General features: G+C 40.5%; 1 protein-coding gene across 2 annotated transcripts in view; it reads right to left on the bottom strand.

Annotated features, from left to right (window-relative positions):
* Window positions 1–9,400: 9,400 nt before the first annotated feature.
* The window catches only part of HELQ (helicase, POLQ like), a 41,697-nt gene continuing 30,981 nt past the window's right edge, over window positions 9,401–20,116 (bottom strand). For both annotated transcript variants that reach the window (XM_007167927.3, XM_057546671.1), the window contains 4 exons: window positions 19,177–19,350; window positions 16,190–16,303; window positions 15,192–15,326; window positions 9,401–10,874 (listed from right to left, as the gene is read on the bottom strand). In XM_007167927.3, coding sequence (XP_007167989.2) covers window positions 10,767–10,874; window positions 15,192–15,326; window positions 16,190–16,303; window positions 19,177–19,350 — 531 coding nt within the window. In that variant the 3' untranslated portion in view covers window positions 9,401–10,766. The remainder of the gene's footprint in view (window positions 10,875–15,191; window positions 15,327–16,189; window positions 16,304–19,176; window positions 19,351–20,116) is intronic.

Here is a 20,116-nt window from a genome sequence, read left to right on the forward strand (position 1 = left end):
CCAGCTAATCACTACTTCTTTCTAGAGCTCAGCTATGGGAATTATTTTTATTAAGTATAGCTCCTATTAATAAAGGAAAGGAGAAAATTTAAAAAGAAATGAATAGAATGATTTCTTGGAAAGGAATATGAAACAGTAAAACTTCCTTTTGAAACAAAGGTGATTGTAAGACCACATATAAGTTATTTGAAAACAATACTAACACTATAATTCGGTTAAGGACAGCTTATAAGAACATTTAAACAACAGAGAACTTAATCTTGAATTGAATCAAGATGAAAAGAAAATCACAATGAATTGGTGTGAAATATCCTTATTAGAAAACCACGGAGAAATGTGTACATCCACATGTCTGAGTTTTAAAGAGTTTGCCCTTTAATCTCACTAATCAATTGGCATCTGTTGGGGAAATATAATTAAAAACAAAATCTCTTCACAGCCCAGAAAATCCCTCTACAAAGAAAGAAAGAAAACAATTGTTATTATTGAATAAGCATCAACTGGAATGCGATTCACATGTCAGGCCATCTGCTAAGAGATGGTAGAGACAGAAAGCCACCTCACACTCAGAGCAGAGAGGGTGCAGCCCATGGCGTTAGGTTGGTTTTGCAATTTGCAGTCGGGGACAGCTGACGTTAGGCCCACCTCCTCCTGGGAAAGTGGGAGATGGGGTGATGTCCTTGATGCAACTTTCTTAGGTATGGCTCCCAGGTTCTTGGGAAATACTCCCGAGTTGTGAGACCAAGAAGAGGCTTATCTAGCCATTAAAAAGATTTACATACAGAGCAAGAAATTTTTAAAGAAAAGGGAAAAGTAGGGGGGTTTTTCCAGCAAGAATTAAGCCTCTTATTTGCCCTCACACATACGATGGGGTAATTTACCAACTCAATTTGCATCCAATAACGAGCAAAAATAAATAAATAAATAATTCAGTAATTCAGGTTTATAGTTTTTCGTTTTTTGGCAAAACAGCAGAAATATACTCTTTTCTGATTGCCCAGACCAGGGTTTTTAAAGTGTGGCACTATTAACATTTGGGGGGCCAGATAATTTTTTGTGGTAGGAACTGTCCTGTGCACTCTAGAATGTTTAGCAGCATCCATGGCCTCTACCCATCAGATGCCAGTAGGACATCCCCTCCCCCCAACCTACGACAACTAAAAATGTCTCCAGACAGTGGCAAATGTCCCAGGTGGCGTGGGGATGAGAACCATCCTCCACTGAAAAGTCCTGGCCTAGACAAATTATCAAGACACACAGCCCAATTGTTGCGCCCAGACTGGGCTGGGATGCCAATAAGCCTTCTACTGTCACTCCATGGGCCACACCTGTCTGATGCATGTTGCAGTAATGGTTGCTGCGGGCTGACCACTGCAATTCTTAGAGGAACTTAGAGTCAGTCCTCTTAGTGGAAGACATCTCTGACCAGCCCAGAGTCAGCCTCTTTTTTCTTTTTTTTTAAAGTAACAACACCTTAATTATCTTTCTCAGTTAGTCCAGGGAGGGGGGTTATGACCCAAACCATTGTGCTTTAGGGGTTGTCTTGTATCCAAGGCCTAGTCAATTGCTCATCCTTCTAGCCACCATGAAAAAGTGTGAAAGAGGAATTCTTTTTCTTAGCTGTGAGGGTGAGCCTGACTGAGAATGGAAGCAATTCAGGGGGAAGCAGAATTAAGATAAAAGGAGACAGTATCCTGGGGAGAAAATTTGAGTCCTGGATCTAGCCATGCCTGAAGCCCTCTTCTGAATTGTTTGTTCATGTGAGCCATCGAAGCCATGGTTGGGGATTCAGCAAGCAAGTGGCACACAGCACTCACAGACTCTCCATGCTTTCCTCTTTTCCCAAATGAATCAGGGAGGTGGAGGTGGAAGAGCTTGGGGTCTTAACATCCTCTTCTAATCTACCTCAGAAGTGTGCTTCGACCTCTGCTCTGAAGTTCCTCTCCTAATCACTTTTGTTATAGTTATTTATACGGATGGCTTCTCTCTGCTACTAAGCTACATGTTTCCTAAGGACCAGATCCTATCAGATTCACCTTTACATCCTCTGCAGCACACAGCTGCCCCTCAATAGAAAGTACAGATGGTGGAAAGCAACTTGAGCAGGTACCAAACTCTGTGATCGACATGTATCTTAAATTGATGCCCTTCTGGTTTCCACAGTAAGATTAGAGGGAAATTTTCAGCAGTGTTCAGATTCCGGAAGATGGGCCTGTTTATTCCCCCTTAGCCCTCTGGACTCCATCTTTCCTTTCTCTGTCTGTCTTCCTTACTCATAGTTATGGACAGACACGATGGCCAAATAGCTCAGCTGTCACTTTCTTTGCCAGCCAGTGCATGTTTCTTTGCATTGGAGAGACCTCCACCGTGCCCCCAGCGGCCACATGCATGAAAACTATCAATATAATTTTATGTTGGTTTATCAGCAACACCAAATTGACGTGCTTAAATAAAATACCAAAATAACACTTGGAAGCCTCTTAACTCACAATATGGATGTGACAAGTGGCCCCAGAAAAAAGGAGTAGAGCTCATTCTTTTCCAAACTACTTGAGTTACCTACGGAACTGTTACCAACCAGGGTTTTTGGCCTTCCCCAGTCAACAGAAATTGATAAGAGGCCGGACAAGACATTCAGGCAAGGCTTTAGTAGGGCCCCTGCTGTAGCGGGGGGGGGGGGGGGGGGGGGGGCGAGAACAAACAACAGGTTCCCTTGCTTGCTCGCTCCCTGGGGGAGGGGTGAGGCAAGCTTGTTCCTTATATGGGGTGAGGGTAGGGGCGGGCCCAGGGGTCGGGCCAGAAGGGTGGCTTAGGTGTTTCGCCCACCCCTTAGGTGGTGTTGTGTGCAGGGGGCATGCGCAGTACCTTGCTTTCGCTCCCAACACCCTGTTTTTGCTCCAGGCTCTTCAAAAGCGGCAGTTGGGTTTTTTGGTCGCTTTGCATCTTTTGGGTCCAGAATTTGGCACGCACACAGTTACTTTTAGTCCCATACAGTTTCTTTGTATTTTGTTGCTCAAGGAGAGGTGTGTCCAGGTCCAAGCACTGCAGCACTGCAGCAAAGGGTCCCAGGTCCCAGCCTGTCTCAGAACAATTTCCCTACAGTTCCAGCAGAGACCAGTCAGGGCACCTGTTTCCAGGAGTAGAATTCAAGCTTCTTATTCAACAGAGATCACTGAAGTTCACTGTGGAGGAGCAGAAATCTGGGATGGGATGCCTTGATCTTAGCCTGCTTGGTGGCCTGCCTCAGACATAGGAACCCAATCGACCACTGTGTATGAATGAAACCACTAGCCATTATGAATCAGGAACATGCCAAGTATGCATTTGTAATAAATAATGGGAAAGACGCTTTCTCTCTGCTGAATTGACAAGAAAGAGGTTTCGGCAGCATCTTCTAGAATCTGCTCATTTCGCAGGAAGGAAAAGATAACAAAAAGGTCACCTCACAAGTCGGCCTCCACCGGAAGTACGCGCTGCCCTTGGTAAGAGAAGGGCAGACGCTGCCACAGCCGAGCTTCTTGCTCTGCATGTGGGACCATTTGGTGAGGCAGGACATCATGCTCACCTTTTTCTATGTGTGGATTCATGTCTTCCTTTTGTGCTTCTCTCAAGAACTTTCAGCTTCTCCTGCGAGAACACAGGTTTCTCCAGTGAACGTCTTGGCAAAGGCGAGTCTTTCTGGCAGCAGGGCCATTAACGATAGTAGGTGCCAACGTAAATCTAGGAAGCCAGGGCACAGGGGAAGGCAGTGACCCAATTACTGACAGCTGTTAGAGCCTCGTTTCTCTGCATTTTCGTTTCCCCAGCAGAGTGGCACAGACACCACCATCATTAACATTTAATTTTGATTTAGTACGTCTGCACAGGCTGGAACAACTAAAGTGCAGCCTGTTGCCTGTAAAAGTTCAAGCCCCCTTGAGGTCATTCTGGACCGCACCTGCTCAAACCCAAGTGGTGGGTAGACAAAGCTTTTAAAGGTCGCTCCAGTTTCTGAAGGCTTCCTCCTGCTGCAGGAGTCCTGAAACGTGAACTTAAGAGCTATGTGAAGAGCTGGAATAACTCGTGCAAACCCCCTTCCTACTCCCCTGTGATCACGCTGAGAAAAAGAACCAGGAACTAATATTAAAGACCAAGGTCTAGGTTTCATAACGTAGATTGAAGGAAACCAAATATCACTCTTAGTGATGGCATGTTTTAAAGTGAGCTAAGTGGTGCATGTGGAACAAACCTTGGAAAGTGACAAAGATTCTCTTCTTGACCAGACTTTAAATGGGCTCATCTGAGCCCTCTTTTTGACCAGGCCTCAACTCTGGCCTAGAAAAACTGCAGACTCCCAGCACAAATGATTCCGTCCCCCCGCCCCTGCCCAGTCCCAAGCCCCCACTAAAAGATTTGAACAAACACTAACATAGCTCGTAACAGCTCAAGGCTGCACCCCTAGGATGACCCTACTCCCCCCTTAAACTGTCTGCCTGAGAAAACTGCCAGGAGGATTACTGTTTGTTCCAGCCCAAACCTGGTAATAGACAGATAGGCCCCTGCACGGCCCCCATTCCCGTTTAGAAGGCTCTGGGGGGCTTGCTCTGACTTACACCACTACCTCCTGTCATAGAGATACTAGAAGCTTGCTTCTCCTCTGGATAAGCACCAATCAATAAACCCAGTCTCTGCTGGAGGGCCCACTCTTTCCCCTCCTGCTCCCCCGTTCTCCCTTGAAAACACCCATCACCTCTGCACTTAGTACTGAATAAATTCCATCCTTACCGCTTGAGCTAGTGTCCAGCTTACGTTTGACAAAGCTCAGATCTACATTTTCTGTCTGTCCTCGGCAGCAAGGACTAGACAGACAGAACACAGTGCTAACAAGGCCAAGGTTATGAACTTGATCTCCGTATGGCTCTGTCCATATTGTGGTCACACGTGTCCACCTCTGTCAGGTGTTTCACCAGGGCCTTTCATTGATCACAAGGTGAACCAGATGAGCACGTAGAGATGGCTCAGCACATATCATTTGCTGCTGCTTTTCTGGTTCCTCATTACTGCTTTAAGAGTGCAAATATACAGATGGTGCTTGCAGCCTTCACTCTGTATAGCTCGGCCAGAAGAGAACCTTCCTGTTGTCGCTCATGTTCTCCCCTCTCCCACCCGCCCTTCTCCCTCTGTCTCAGACATTCCCATCACCTCCCACTTCTGTCTCTAGTGCCTATAAGCATTTATCTTTTGTACACTGTGCTTCATGATGTAACCATCCGTGGCTCATGGTTCATGTATTTATGCTTTACTGCTCCTAAAAGCAACAAAAACCATATATTCCCTCTTGTTTTCCACCAGCATCTAGCATCAGGCTAAGCACATCAAAACTATTCACTAAAATGCATGTAAATATTTTCATTGAGCTTTCAGATGACTTTGACAAATTTCAGCAAAATGATGTTGAATTCCTTCATCATTTCTAGGCTGGGCAGTAGACTCTCAAAGTGCTTACACATTTATAAAGAAGTAAACTAGTGTTATTGTACTTCACATAGAGTGAGTAGTCTTGTCTGTAGATTTTTTCCTATTTTATGTGTGATCATACAGTAATACTATATTTTACTACAAAGGAGGATCATTTAGCATGCAGCATTATAATAGCTAGTTCTTCATACTTACATTGCTGTTAGCCTACATTTTCCTAGTTTTATACATATCTCTTTATCATGATAACATATTTTTATGCCCCGTTGAAGACAGAAAACAAGGTCTGGGGAAATATCATAGACTAGATGGCTCATAAAACTCCTCAGAAGTTAGGAATTCAAACCTCCAATCTCTGTGGTAATTGGATCTTTTTTGTTGTCATTTTGTTTTAGTCAACTAGGGATAGGACTTTTTTACTTAAGTTGTTGAAGGGATAAATAAAAAGAAATCTTTTTACTGGAGAAAATGCAATTAATAAAAATGGTTGGGGTACTTCCCTGGTGGTGTAGTAGTTAAGAATCCACCTGGCAATGCAGGGGACACAGGTTTGAGCCCTGGTCCGGGAGGATCCCACATGCTGTGGAGCAACTAAGCCCGTGCGCCACAACTACTGAGCCTGCGCTCTAGAGCCCATGAGCCACAACTACTGAGCCTGAGCTCTAGAGCCTTCGTGCCACAACTACTGAAGCCCGCACACCTAGAGCCCGTGCTCTGCAACAAGAGAAGCCACCACGATGAGAAGCCCGTGCACCGCAACAAAGAGTAGCCCCTGCTCGCCGCAACTAGAGAAAGCCTGCACACAGCACCGAAGACCCAACGCAGCCAAAAATAAATAAATAACAAATACATTTATTAAAAAAAAATGTAGGCATTCACCACAGTTAATTTCTATAGTTTTCAGGAACACAAAATAATCCTGTCAATGGACCTAACACATTTAACTGAGACTGCTCATACGCTAAGATCCAGAAGGGGTCCTGCAGAATGGTAGCTCCCCAATTGTGTTCCAGGCTATTTTCAGATGTGTTCGTTTCCTATTGCTGCTGTAACAAAGCACCACACATTTAGTGGTTAAAAACAACACAAATTTATGTTACAGTTCTGGAGATCAGAAGTCTCAAAGGGTCTCAACGGGCTAACAGCTGGTGTCAGCAGAGCTGTGTTCCTTTCTGGAGACTCTAGGAGACTCTGTTCCCTTGCCTTTCTCAGCTTCTAGAGGCTGCCTGCATGCCTTGGCTTGAGGCCCCTTCCATCAGTCTATTAACTTGTGCTGCCAGGTTCACATGTTTTAGTGCAGCCCTTAGACTAAAGCTTCTACTGCCCTCTCCGTGCATATGGATCATTTTGGGGAGGTTTAATCATCTAATACATTTGGTTCAGCTGGAGCAAAATCACATATTTCCTCTAGAGTGGTAGTTTTAATTCTAATAGCAAAATTTTTATACATTACAAACATCCTGAAAGAGATGTATGTAATTCTCCTGAAAGAGAATTATCACATCTTTAAGTTTTACTCCAAGTGACGACATATCACTTGGGTAACCACTTACTGAAGAAAACGATCAAAAGACTATTTCAAAAATGAAAAATGAAGCATGCTAATTCATCACATCAAATTTGTATTTTTAATCACTTCACAGGATTTTAGGCAGGAGGAGAGGCTATTATACTGATATATGCTGTCTGCCATCTTGATCAACTCCTTTCCAAACACACATAGGGTAGCTTGTAATGCAAATAAACACAATCAAAGAAAGAATTATCAGCGTGACCTAGGTGTGACCTAGGCTCTGTCTCTTATTAATGGAGTGATCCTGGGCAAGCCACACTTTCTTCATTTGTAACATAGGGTAAAAAACAACATGTACCTCAGATGGCTGTAAGGAAAACAGTATGGAATTAAAAAGCTGTAGTGATTCTTGTTGGGAAGGTTCTTACAAATGGAAGCAGAAAGTCAAGGAGAGTCTTACGTTAGTCCTTCCTGAAAGGACTGAAAAAATATCAGTTTTGATATTTGTTGAGAGGATAGCTGGGTTTGAAACGCTTAAACTTGACCAAAAATTTGATGTACCCAATAGAAAAAAAAAAATTCTTTTTTTTTTTTTTTGGTGGTGGTTATTTAAGCTTATAATGCAAATCCAAAGAAGCTAGGACATTATCAAGATCTTGGTGAAGTTAAACATTCTAGAAATGGGCAAGCTTGCTCATAGCTTGAAAAAAATACAAAAAGGAAAATTTTTTTCCTTTTTTTCCTTCTTCCTGGACTTGCTGAAATTTTAATGTCTTGAAGCTTGATTAACAAAGGAACTGTGGGTACACTCCTTGATGCTTCAGTGCAGTCAGATGATACCATCAAAAAGTCCACATTCAAATCTTTTCATTTACCTAGAATTTAACTTGGTTTAGGAACATAGGCAGAGATTCAGCTTAATATTTTCCTAAAACGTGAGGTAGCCATTGTTTGAATTCCATTCACTGAGTTATCCATCTTTTCCATTGTGACTCAAGTGTCACCTGTATTAGCTACTGATTTCTCTGCCTTCCACCTCTCCCCTCCAGCTTCTGAAAAAACTAACACAAAACAAAAACTCTACACCCTGGCCACAGAGGTGGGCAAAGGACCAATTACACCAATGAGAATCCCTCCCAGCAACTTCTCTACCTGGAATGGCAGCAGAGAGCTCATTTTGCTTTGATCTTGAAGCCATTGAGTCAGTCAGTCTAGAGTTGCCCGACAAAGCAGAGGTGGCAAGTCCTGAGGTGTTGAGTCTCCAGCTCCAGTTGCTCCAGGCCAGTTCTATTGCTGCTATGGTTTGAGCATGTGGCTGCTAAATTTTCTTTTTTGTTTAAGCTAGATACACCTGGGTTTCTTTCTATCAATCAAAACTGAAAAACCATGTTTATTATATATTAAGTTCTTAAATGTCTTTGAATCTATTTTTACTCTCCACTCTGTTCCCACTCATCTACTTTTCTCTTCTTCTCTAGAGCTGAACTGTTTCAATTTCTTAACATTTTAATATCTTTCAGGGCTAATCTCCCATCATTGCCCTTGGTTACAGACTTTCAGTTGGACTGACCTAGAGAGACACTGATTGGGGGAGGCGGAGATGGTCCCAGACTGCAGGTACAGGTTTTCTAGTTTCCGTAAAGGTACCCCTCCAACTTGCCATCTCGAATCTTAAATTAATAAATTGGGATTATTAATCAGTCTCTTATAAATTGGTTAGCAAGAATCAGGGCTCACTTAGAGACTTGCTCACTTGAGCAAACTAACAATACTGGGGTTTCTAGATTTTAAAACACTGAAGGCTTGACTATGGACCTCTGGGGCACACCTCAGTAGCTGCACCCAAGCAGCCAGTATGTGGGCCAGCTGCTCTTTTACAGTCTTTTTAGCTGCAATAAATGGAACATGTGCAGTACAGCCCAGGATTCTACCAGGACATTAGGATGCCATACTGTGCCTCATATGGAGGGGTGAGGTGTGACAATGTGATGTAATGCTAGGGACAAAATCAAGCAAGGTGAAAGGGACACTCAGGAAGGACAAAATGGGAAAAATTCTACCAAGACAATACTGTATATTGGTTAAGTGCAGAGACTTTAGATTGGGATTGGATGGGTCTGAATCCCTGCTCTGCCACATGACCTTGGGCAAGTTACTCTAATTTTATCGGCACCACTTTTCCAACAGCATTTACTCACTTTGTGTCTTTGTGTCACATTTTGGTAATTCTAACAATATTTCAAACTTTTTCATTATTATTATATTTGTTATGATGATCTGTGATCAGTGATCTTTGATGTTACTACTGCAAAAAGATTACAACTCACTAAAGGCTCAGATGACGGTTAGCATTTTTTAGCAATAAAGTATTTTTTATTAAGGTATATACATTGTTTTATTTTAGACATAATGCTATTGCAGACCTAACAGACTACAGTATAATGTAAACATAACTTTATATGCATGGGAAAACCAAAAAATTTATGTGACTTGCTTTACTGCAATAATTGCTTTTTTGTGGTGGTCTGGAACCGAACCCACAATATTTCTGAGGTGTGCCCATATTATAATGGTCTACAATGTTAAGGAACAAAGAACTTAGACTGTGGATCTATTTGCAAAGTTTCCAATGGATGTCTCTCAGACAGGTGAGGAAAACTTTAACTAAACCAGTTCAGTACTTATAAATATTACTAGTTATTACTTTTTTTCTAGTTTAACCAGTCATCTACATTTGAACTATTAACCTGAAAAGGGAGGGGGGAGAGGCAATATATAAGTTGTGTTTAAAGAGAATCTTTAAATTATTAATTTGAGTAGAATTCCTTTTTCACAGAGGTTCTTACTTTGTGCAATAAACTGGGGTAGGTGCTGTGTGGATACAAAGATGGTAACAAAGGTCTTGGCCCTCCAGGAGATTTCAAACTAGTCACATTAAAAAAGACCTGGGCGGGGCTCCCCTGGTGGCACAGTGGTTGAGAATCTGCCTGTCAATGCAGGGGACACGGGTTCGAGCCCTGGTCTGAGAAGATCCCACATGCCGCGGAGCAAGTAGGCCTGTGAGCCACAACTACTGAGCCTGCGCGTCTGGAGCCTGTGCTCCGCAACAAGAGAGGCCGCGATAGTGAGAGGCCCGCGCACTGCGATGAAGAGTGGCCCCCGCTCGCCGCAACTGGAGAAAGCCCTCGCACAGAAACGAAGACCCAACACAGCCATAAATAAATAAATAAATTAATTAATTAATTAATTAATTAAAAAAAAAGACATGGGCATAAATGAGGGACTCACAATACTTATAGGAGGGTAAGAACCCATGTATGGGGTGGGGAGGAGGTTGAACTTGGACAATTTCTTAGAGGAGATAGTATTCGAGCATTCTTAGTTGAAACTTGAAGTATTTAGTACATTTTAAAGATAATTTCCCATGCATGGGGAATAGCATAAGTCAATTAGGAAAGAGAGGGTTTGGAAATCCCAAGGAAAATTCTGGGATTTCAAATAGTCCAGTTTGATGAAAGAAATGGGTAAGAGGATCAAATGAAAGATCTGGCTACAAGGGTAGGCTGGGGATATGCTGAGAAAGTTGGATTTCATTTTGTGGTAGACACCAGATTTTTGAGCAGAGAAATAATGCACAATTATGTATGCAATTATGGGTGACAGGAATATTCAAACATCATCCACAGTTCTTAATATATAATTAAAATATATTTTTTTCACTCATAAATTACAGGGAATCTTTAATAAAACATATGTACAATAAATAATTATACTTAAAAATGTTCATCTGACAGTTTCATGCCTTTTCAACAGAAGAGGCCACAATACCAGGGAAATCAGAAGGCAGTCTCAATAACTCTTCTACTTCTTCTTGCAAAGCCTCTGCTTTCTCATGCAACAGCAACTACAATAAAAAATCAAGACATGAGGCAAAAACATCAATTTCTAGAGAACTGCTAACATTTTACCACCATCTGTTCGACACCTGAATCCTTACATACCAGCAAACTAGACATTAAAACTAATAATGAGATTGAAAAATGGCCACTTAAGAACAAGTGATTACAATTAATGAAGCCGAGATATTTAGTTAAAGCCATTTTAGCTGATCACTGCATTTGGTATACCAAAAATAAGGGAGCTTTAATACTCTCAAAGATTTGTTTTATTGAAGACTCAGCCACTTAAAAATTAACTTTTAATCTATAAAATTTAACACAATTTTGCAAAAATTTAATTAGTTCTTGAAAATGTTATCCTTTATATATGGATTTTAACTATTCCTCAAAGTTTAGTATGCTATCTTTTAAAAGCTTATCAGTGTTTCAAAGAAAAGTTTTATTCAAGCTTCTAAAATTAACATGGTTAATTTCAAAAGAAGCATAATGAGCAAAGAAAGTATTTCTAAACCCAGCACATAGTAGATGTCAATGAATATTTGCTGAATAACGATTTCTCCCCTTTCTTTAAAAAAGCCAGAAATAAAATATTCGTATTTGTTGCATCTGGGTTTTGAGTATATTGGTGTGAAATATTTGCACTATTTCTCTTATAACATTTTTATAATAAAAAGGTCAGCAAAATCACACAGAGGAAAAAAACCACTCTCTACCAATTTGATATAAAGCATAACATTATTTAGCACTATATAAAGGAGTCTAAAATGTAATTAGGATGTATATGTGTAACTGACACTGTGCTGTACAGCAGAAATGAACACAACATTGTAAATCAACTATACTCCAACAAAAATTAATTTAAAAAAAAGAAATTTCAAATATAAAAAAAAATAAAGCAATGAAGTCAAGAAAAAAAAATGTAATTAGGTAAGCTTTCCAGTAACTGAGGTAATGGTGACCATGCAAAGTGAATCTACCAACACATCCTGTAAGCACTCTACAGATCACCAAGAACAATAAGTAGGGCTTCCCTGGTGGCGCGGTGGTTGGGGGTCTGCCTGCCGGTGCGGGGGACGCGGGTTCGGGCCCTGGTCTGGGGGGATCCCGCGTGCCGCGGAGCGGCTGGGCCCGTGGGCTGCAGTTGCTGGGCCTGCGCGTCTGGGGCCTGTGCTCCGCGGCGGGAGAGGACGCGATGGTGGGGGGCCCGCGCGCCGCGATGGGGGGTGGCCCCCGCTTGCCGCGGCTGGGGGGGGCCCTCGCGCAGGGGCGAGGACCCAACACAGCCATAAATAAAATAAATAAATAAATAATTAAAAAAAAAAAAAGAAAAGAGAGCTAGTTCTTTAAAAAAAAAAAAAAAAAAAAAAAAAAAAAAAAAAGAACAATAAGTAAACCAAACAAAACTCACATGTCAACATTACTAGAATACAGAGAACACCACCTACACCAAATGACTTGAAGTGTTCTGTTTACCCCTTAGAGGCCAACTAGTAACCTCTGTTACTAATTCTTTTTTTTTTTTTTAATTTATTTTATTTTTATTTTTGGCTGTGTTGGGTCTTCATTGCTGACTAATTCTTTATATTAGGCTTTCCTGTTCAAATTACTGTGTGGTTTCTGTTCCTAATGATTAGACCCTGACAGATACAACCAGAAAGTAAGAAAGTACACCAATAATGATGGGGACAGGCCAAAAAGACAAAGGAGCCAGTTTGCAGGGGCTCCTCCTGGCCAACTCTGGGACCATTTGACTACCAAAATAAGTATGAACCCATCGTTCACTCTGATATAAATAAATGAATTAAAAGATAAATGAGGAAGGAATAGCTTTTCCTCATAGTAAAATGCCAATAAAAAATATAGAGGGAATAATGGAGTTAGAAAATCACCACTTGACAAACATCACAGAAATAACTGAGGCAAAAATCATCAATGAATGCTAAAAAAAGCGTGTGAAAGTTTAATGAAGAATAGGATATCTACATAGTCTCAAAGTATCCACTCCAAAAATACTAATAAAAAGGGAAAAATAATAACTTTACAGTGGAAAAGCTTGCCAGCTGACACTTCCTTAACCAAATGATCAAAGTCATTATCAGTAATGTGATAAAGTGACATCCTGTGGCTCCTGATGTACTAAGGCCACACAGCTTTTTTGTGGCATTCCTGCAAAAACCTGTTTAACCTTAATATAATCCTAACTGGTTTCCTTACTTCCATTCTTGCTCCCCTATTTTCAACCTCTAACTCACTCTTCTACTCAAAATCCTGCAAGGAATATCCATTTTACTCTTTCAAGCTTACTGGAAAAGCAGAAGGGATGGTGGGAAGGAGAGCGTGTACCTCAGTCCATAAGATGGAAGCCATATATTAAGAGTGGCTGAGCAATGGGACAGGGCAAGTATGGGTCCTTGGACACACAACTGATTCCTCATATCAGCTGTGAACTGTTTGTGTTTGAACTAATAAACCTTTAACATTTAAAGTCACTTATTTTGGCCATCGTTACCACAGCTCCCTTTGTATCCTTAATAACATATAGTGTAACTCTATAGTCCTGCTCTACTACTTACTGACTAGCTGTGTTTCCTTGGGTAAATCAATTTCTTTAAATCTTACTTATTTATTTATTTATTTATTTTTGGTTGTGCTGGGTCTTCGTTGCTGTGCACGGGCTTTCTCTAGTTGCTGCGAGCGGGGGCTACTCTTCGTTGTGGTGCGCAGGCTTCTCATTGCAGTGGCTTCTCTTGTTGCCAAGCACGGGCACTAGGTGCACGGGCTTCAGTAGTTGTGGCTCGCGGGCTCAGCAGCTGTGGCTCGTGGGCTCTAGAGTGCAGGCTCAGTAGTTGTGGCGCACAGGCTTAGATGCTCCGTGGCATGTGGGATCTTCCCGAACCAAGGCTCAAACCTGTGTCCCCTGCATTGGCAGGCAGATTCTCAACCACTGCGCCACCAGGGAAGCCCCAATCTCATTTATTTATTTATTCAAATATTTGTTAAATATCTACTATAGGCTGAATACCGTGCTAGGTGCTACAGAAATGGAAATAATTATAACTTCATCCTTATCAACCCAAAGAACTCCTAATCTAATGGAACAAGTTTTAGTGTCTTCATTTGTAAATTGAATGTGACACCAACTCTGTCCACCTCAGAGGACTGTTGTAAAGATCAATCAAAGCAATACAAACAATGTGAGCACCATTCAAAAAAGTAAGATGGAAATTTACTTTTCAGCCAATTCTGATCTATATATGACAATAGTATAACAGTGAAGTTAAAAAAACAAAAAACTATGTGATTTCAGACCACAAGGATAGAACTGTAGTTGAGATCAAGAAGGAAATAACCCCAAACTGTTGTGTAATGGATTTACCCACATGGAGCAGGAGGGTAATGACAAAGTGGATTGCGTCTAGCAAAGGGTAACCAGGATAGTGAATAGCCTAAAACTAGGTTATTTACTACAGGTGAAAGAAACAGAAAAGAGAAGCCCTTGGAGGCAAGAAGAGCCGTTTTCAAGTATGTGAAAAGCTAGCAAATGAACAAAGCAACAGCCTAGTTCCACAGGGCAGTACTCTACGAGGCCATGGTAGACATTTTAAGACAGCCTCATTATATTGGGATGCTCTTTGTAACACTAGGGGTCCAAAAAGAGAACTACTTAATTTTTGAGGTTGTAGGTTCCTTGTCAGTGAAGGTGTTTAAAGGTGAAAAGACCAGATGTCAGAGATGCTGACGAAAGGACTTCTGTGTCAAGAGTAGCAGGAGGCAGAGTTCAGCGAGTTCCAGAGTTCCTCGTACTTCAATGAACTCTTGAAAGCGTCTTTATTTTTTAGGAGATTCTTTTCCTCCTTTTAGCAAGCCTTGTATCATAACACGTGTACTATTTTTACCCACATACTGTGAGTATAAACTTTTGCATATATAGTTAAATGTTTTTGCTTTTATGTCTAAAGTATAAGGAGATTACACTACAAAATATCATAAAGATTGGGCTTCCCTGGTGGCGCAGTCGTTAAGAATCTGCCTGCCAATGCAGGGGACACGGGTTCGAGCCCTGGTCCAGGAAGATCCCACATGCCACGGAGCAACTAAACCCGTGCACCACAACTACCGAAGCCCACACGCCTAGAGCCCGTGCTCCGCAACAAGAGAAGCCACCGCAATGAGAAGCCCGTGCACCGCAACGAAGAGTAGCCCCCGCTCGCTGCAACTAGAGAAAGCCCGTGCACAGCAACGAAGACCCAACACAGCCAAAAATTAATTAATTAAAAAATATATATATATCATAAAGATTAAAAAATAGTTTGTTTGCTTACCTTGGCTGATGAAACAATTTGCTTGGCCTGGCATCTTGATAAATGATCAATTGTTTTTATCAGCACTTCAGGATTTGCATTAGCTAAGTGCATTAGACTTTTATAACCTGCATTGTATAACTGTCTTGCTCGACCCTGAAAAGTATTACAAAAATCATTACGATCAGAATTTGGGATTAGGAAAAAATAATTTAAGTGTCTTACTGAAGGGAAAAAATGCACTTGCAGAGACAGGAATAAACTAAGATAATAAATATGAAGAGATAACACATCAGAATCCTGAGGAATTTTAAAAGAGGCATTTGGGTGGTTCCAATCTGACTGCAAGATAGCTAGTTTTCTGTGCAGCTTAAGTGAGCTGATATGTGCTGCAATCAGAAATAAGAAACCCATTAGGGCACTTAGGCTAGGGGCATCCCCAGTCAAATGTTTTAGTCCAGTATCCCTAAAATGTTCTTACCATCTACTCAGGGGACCTCTGAGGTAGGGGTGTGGGGGGTGTGTGTCTGCATTCCCAGACAGAACTCCTCTGATTTAAGAACTGAATAACGGAGGATAAACTGAAATCAAGGGTTGGTCAAAAATAGAAAACTAAGAAACCAGCTGAGGATACTTTCTCCTCACTCCCTTAGAAAATGTAAATGACCCTCACTGCCACCAAGTCACCACCACCTTCAACAAGCACTGTCTAAACTGACAGAAGGTGATTCTTCACTGGAGTAGAGGAAGGAAGGGATGTTAAGAATGACACACATACTTGGGGAGAGTCATCCCTATCCCTACTGTTACTTTTTCTCACAAATGTGATTTTTCATCAGAACTTCTTCCAGATTAACAGGGATTTCTGGGAGACCATGGCAGCAATTAATTTAAAAAAAAGATTCCCATGATAAATGAACAATAAGGCTACTGTCACTTACCCTGTGTGACATGACAGTAAAACCTGATTTTTCTGTTAGTTGAAATCATCTCAGGTGGGAAACTGGGAAGCTACTAACCTCTAAAACTCCAGTCACTTCCATGAGAGGGATCAGCTCTGCCTTTACACAGTAAGTCAACTTCTTGGTAAGTTCTACCAAAAGGGCTCTATAAACCCAGAACTCCTCAAGTTCCTGCAGAACACAAAGAAATATGCAGAATTTAAATCTGGTGAGTTATTTCAAAATCTAGTTTGCATCGTAGGGGGCTCAGAGAGGACTCTCCCTTCTGTAAATTCTGGAAGTTGGGTTAAGCCAGAGATGACCAATGACTCCAAGCAAAATTATTCCAAGGAAACATGGCAGAGACTGAGGAATGTGATGGAATGGTTTTACAATGAGGAAAAAGATTGAAAAGTGAAAAATAAATAACTATACCCCAATTAAAAAAAAAAAAAGAAAAAGAAGTCAATAAGAAGAGTTCTATTCATTTTTATCAGAACATCAGCAAGTGATTGCATCGTTTTTCTTTCCCAAATGATTGAAAACAATTCCTACCTCTGGAGATTTATCCTGAAGACAAAATACTGAATACGGAAGGATTCAAATACAAGATGATGCTCAGTGCAGCAGTATTTAAAATAGTATTAGAAACCATGAGCTGGCAATTCTTAAAGCTGGGTGGGTAAATGGGTATTCATTACATTATCTGGTCTTTTTAAATATATGGTTGAAATTTTCTGTAATAGTAGTTTGGTGTTTTTTTTTTTTTTTTTTAAGTTTCCTTTCTAACCTTTGGGTATCACTGTGAGCATTTGTGATGCATGGAACAACATTAGCTAGCTACTTTGTGACCACTAGGAAAGTAGTCAGTGCACTAGTATGGCAGCAAAACAAGAAGAAAAGAAAACCTTGAAGAGAACTACTGAATCAATCAATCCCAAACTGCCTTAGCTCTGGCTTTCCTGCTACATAAGATAATCATTTTTCCTTATTGTTTAAATTTCTATGGAATTTTTCTGTTACTTGCAGTTAAAAGTATCTTAACTAATATGATCGGTGTACTATTTTATTCCACTTACATAACATTTTTTGTTGTTGTTTTTTGTTTTTATTTATTTATTTAATTTATTTATTTTTGGCTACGCTGGGTCTTTGCTGCTACACGTCGGTTTTCTCTAGTTGTAGCGAGCAGGGGCTACTCTTCGCTGTAGTGCGCAGGCTTCTCACTGTGGTGGCTTCTATTGTTGCGGAGCATGGGCTCTAGGCGCACAGGCTTCAGTAGTTCCAGCATGCAGGCTCAGTAGTTGTGGCTTGCGGGCTCTAGAGCACAGGCTCAGTAGTTGCGGTGCACAGGCTTAGTTGCTCCACGGCCTGTGGGATCTTCCCAGACCAGGGATCGAACCCGTGTCCCCTGCATTGGCAGGCAGATTCTCAACCACTGAGCCACCAGGGAAGTCCTACATAACTTTTTATAAAGAAAAAAATGCTTTAAAATATTGAAAATACATTCATGAGAGTTGTCAGATAGACTGACCCTAGGATCAACCATCAAATTATAGTTGCTTTTGAAGTTCAACCTGTAGATTCTTTCACTTGAACAATTGTGTAAGGCTCACGTCCTTATAGTTCTAAGTAAAACAGAGGGATAAACCTATCAGGGAACAGCTTTTTAAATATGAAGAACAAACACAGTAAACTTAAGAAAATACACTTTAAAGGCCAGCTTCTCCTTATTATCCATAATTTTTGTGTACCAATTAGCTACCATGTAATTAGGGAATATAAGCTAAAATTTAAAAATCAGCATAAATAAAAGGTATTTAGAAAGGTAAATTTGCTAAAATAATTATCATTCAATCCAAAGCCAAGTAGTTTTGGATTATTTACTCCATTAGCGTATATGATAGAACAAATTGCCATATACACACACAGAATATGGAGGCTTAAGATAGGGCAAATGAAGTAGATTTTAAGTTTAAAAGTAGAATTCATTGTGGAAAAAAGTTTAAAAAAAAATAAGTACAGAAACAAATATTACTATGCCACCCAAAAATAATAAATTTCAATGCAGCAAAAATGGCTTATCTTATAAACTCATCAAAAAACTGTCTGGGTAGAAAACTCTGGTAAGCTTTGTTGTGTTATTTAAGGAAATTCTGAAAGCTTCTTTTAGTAAAGTCTTAAACAAATCGATCTCAAATGCATATGGCCAAAATTAAGTTTTCTTCTTGATTTATTTTATAAAATATACATTTGATGTAGAAACTAAAGTAGCTGCCTGACACTGAAAGCAAAAATGGGAAATTACTGTGGTAATCAAAAGAACATGGTACTGAGTAGTCAGGTATCTGCTGGATATTGGTAACATACTAATCAAACACTTTACAGTTACCACACAGGAGAAAGACACCCACACAGAATCTACATCAATGGAGAAAAGTTATTGTAAGAGTTGATTCCAGGGACTTCCCTGGTGGTCCAGTGGTTGGGAATCCACCTTTGTCTAATCCACCTTAGACAATGCAGGCAATGCAGGTTTGATCCCTGATTGAAGAACTAAGATCCCACATGCCATGGGGCAACTAAGCCCGCATGCCGCAACTACTGAGCCCGCACACCAGAACTAGAGAGAAGCCTGTGTGCCACAACAAAGAGCCCATGTACTGCAATCAAAGATCCCTCATGGTGCAACTAAGACCCAACGCAACCAAAAATAAAGAAAGAAAGAAAAGAAAAAACAACAACAACAAAAAGAAAGAGTAAAAAAAAAAAGAGTTGATTCCAAATACTTGAAACTATTAATGATAGTTCCAAAAGTAGGGATAACTAAGGACTTTCTACTTGTTCATTATACGTTTTAGTTGATTCTGTCATTCTGTAATACCTTTATTACATGCCTGTATATAGTATTTTTGTAAGTGGATAAAAACAAAGATATATTTTAAACAAATTTTGAGTGCTTTGTAATAACAGAAGAAACGAGAACATACTAACTGGTTTTTGAGTTTAGTAACAGTTAAAACAGAAGATGCACACAGCATATATCATCTATTTAGTGGAATTACCTCACAGAAATGTAACACACAAGAGGAGAATGCGGCAGCTCCAGAGAGAAGGTTTTGTATATATCCTCGAGGCATATTGAATTTTTCAGACACACTCCAAATGTTGGTCTCTTTGAGCAAGGTATAAAGGACAAAAGACAGGTATAGTCTGTTGACAATATTCTTGTCCACCTTCTAGAAAGACACAAGTAAGTTTATGTACTGGACCTGCTAAAAAATGTACATTACATTCAAAATGGACAAAAGGTAAAGCAAATGAAGTTGTTCTACAGGACAGCAAGGATAGAATGGTTCCACAGAAATAAATCTAAGTTCTAACAAATGTACTTTAGATTAGTTCAAATTACCATTTTTCCAAGTGTAAAAAAAGAGATATGCCAAATTGTTTCCAATTTAAAGTTCCTTCTGTAGGGAGTGTAGTGAGTTGAATTGTTCCCCCAAAAAGATATGCTCAAGTCTTAACCCCTGGTACCTTTGAATGTGACCTTGTTTGGAAATAGGATCTCTGCAGATGTAATTAGTTATGGATCTGGAGATGAAATCATCCTGGATGTACAGGGGGCCCTTAAGGGCCCATTATTCAATGACTGTCATCCCTTACGAGAGAGACGACACAGAATGACACAGAGAAGGCAATGTGAAAATGGAGGCAGACTTTGGAGGGATGCATCTACAAGGATTGCCTGCAACCACCAAAAGCTAGGAGAGAGGCAAGATGGTTTCTTCCTCAGAGCCTCCAGAAGGAACAGCTCTGCCAGCATCTTGATTTCAGATCTCTGGCCTCCTGAACTGTGCCAGAATAAATTTCTGTTGCTTTAAGACACCTGGTTTGTGCTAATTTGTTATGGTAGCCTTAAGAAAGAACACAGGAAGGAAAGGAGTTGGGGAAACCTTTACATTTACTGTAGTATTTATAGGTGGTATATATATATGTGTGACT

The sequence above is a fragment of the Balaenoptera acutorostrata genome, chromosome 5, assembly GCF_949987535.1.
Source record: "Balaenoptera acutorostrata chromosome 5, mBalAcu1.1, whole genome shotgun sequence".
Classification (NCBI taxonomy): Eukaryota; Metazoa; Chordata; class Mammalia; order Artiodactyla; family Balaenopteridae; genus Balaenoptera; species Balaenoptera acutorostrata.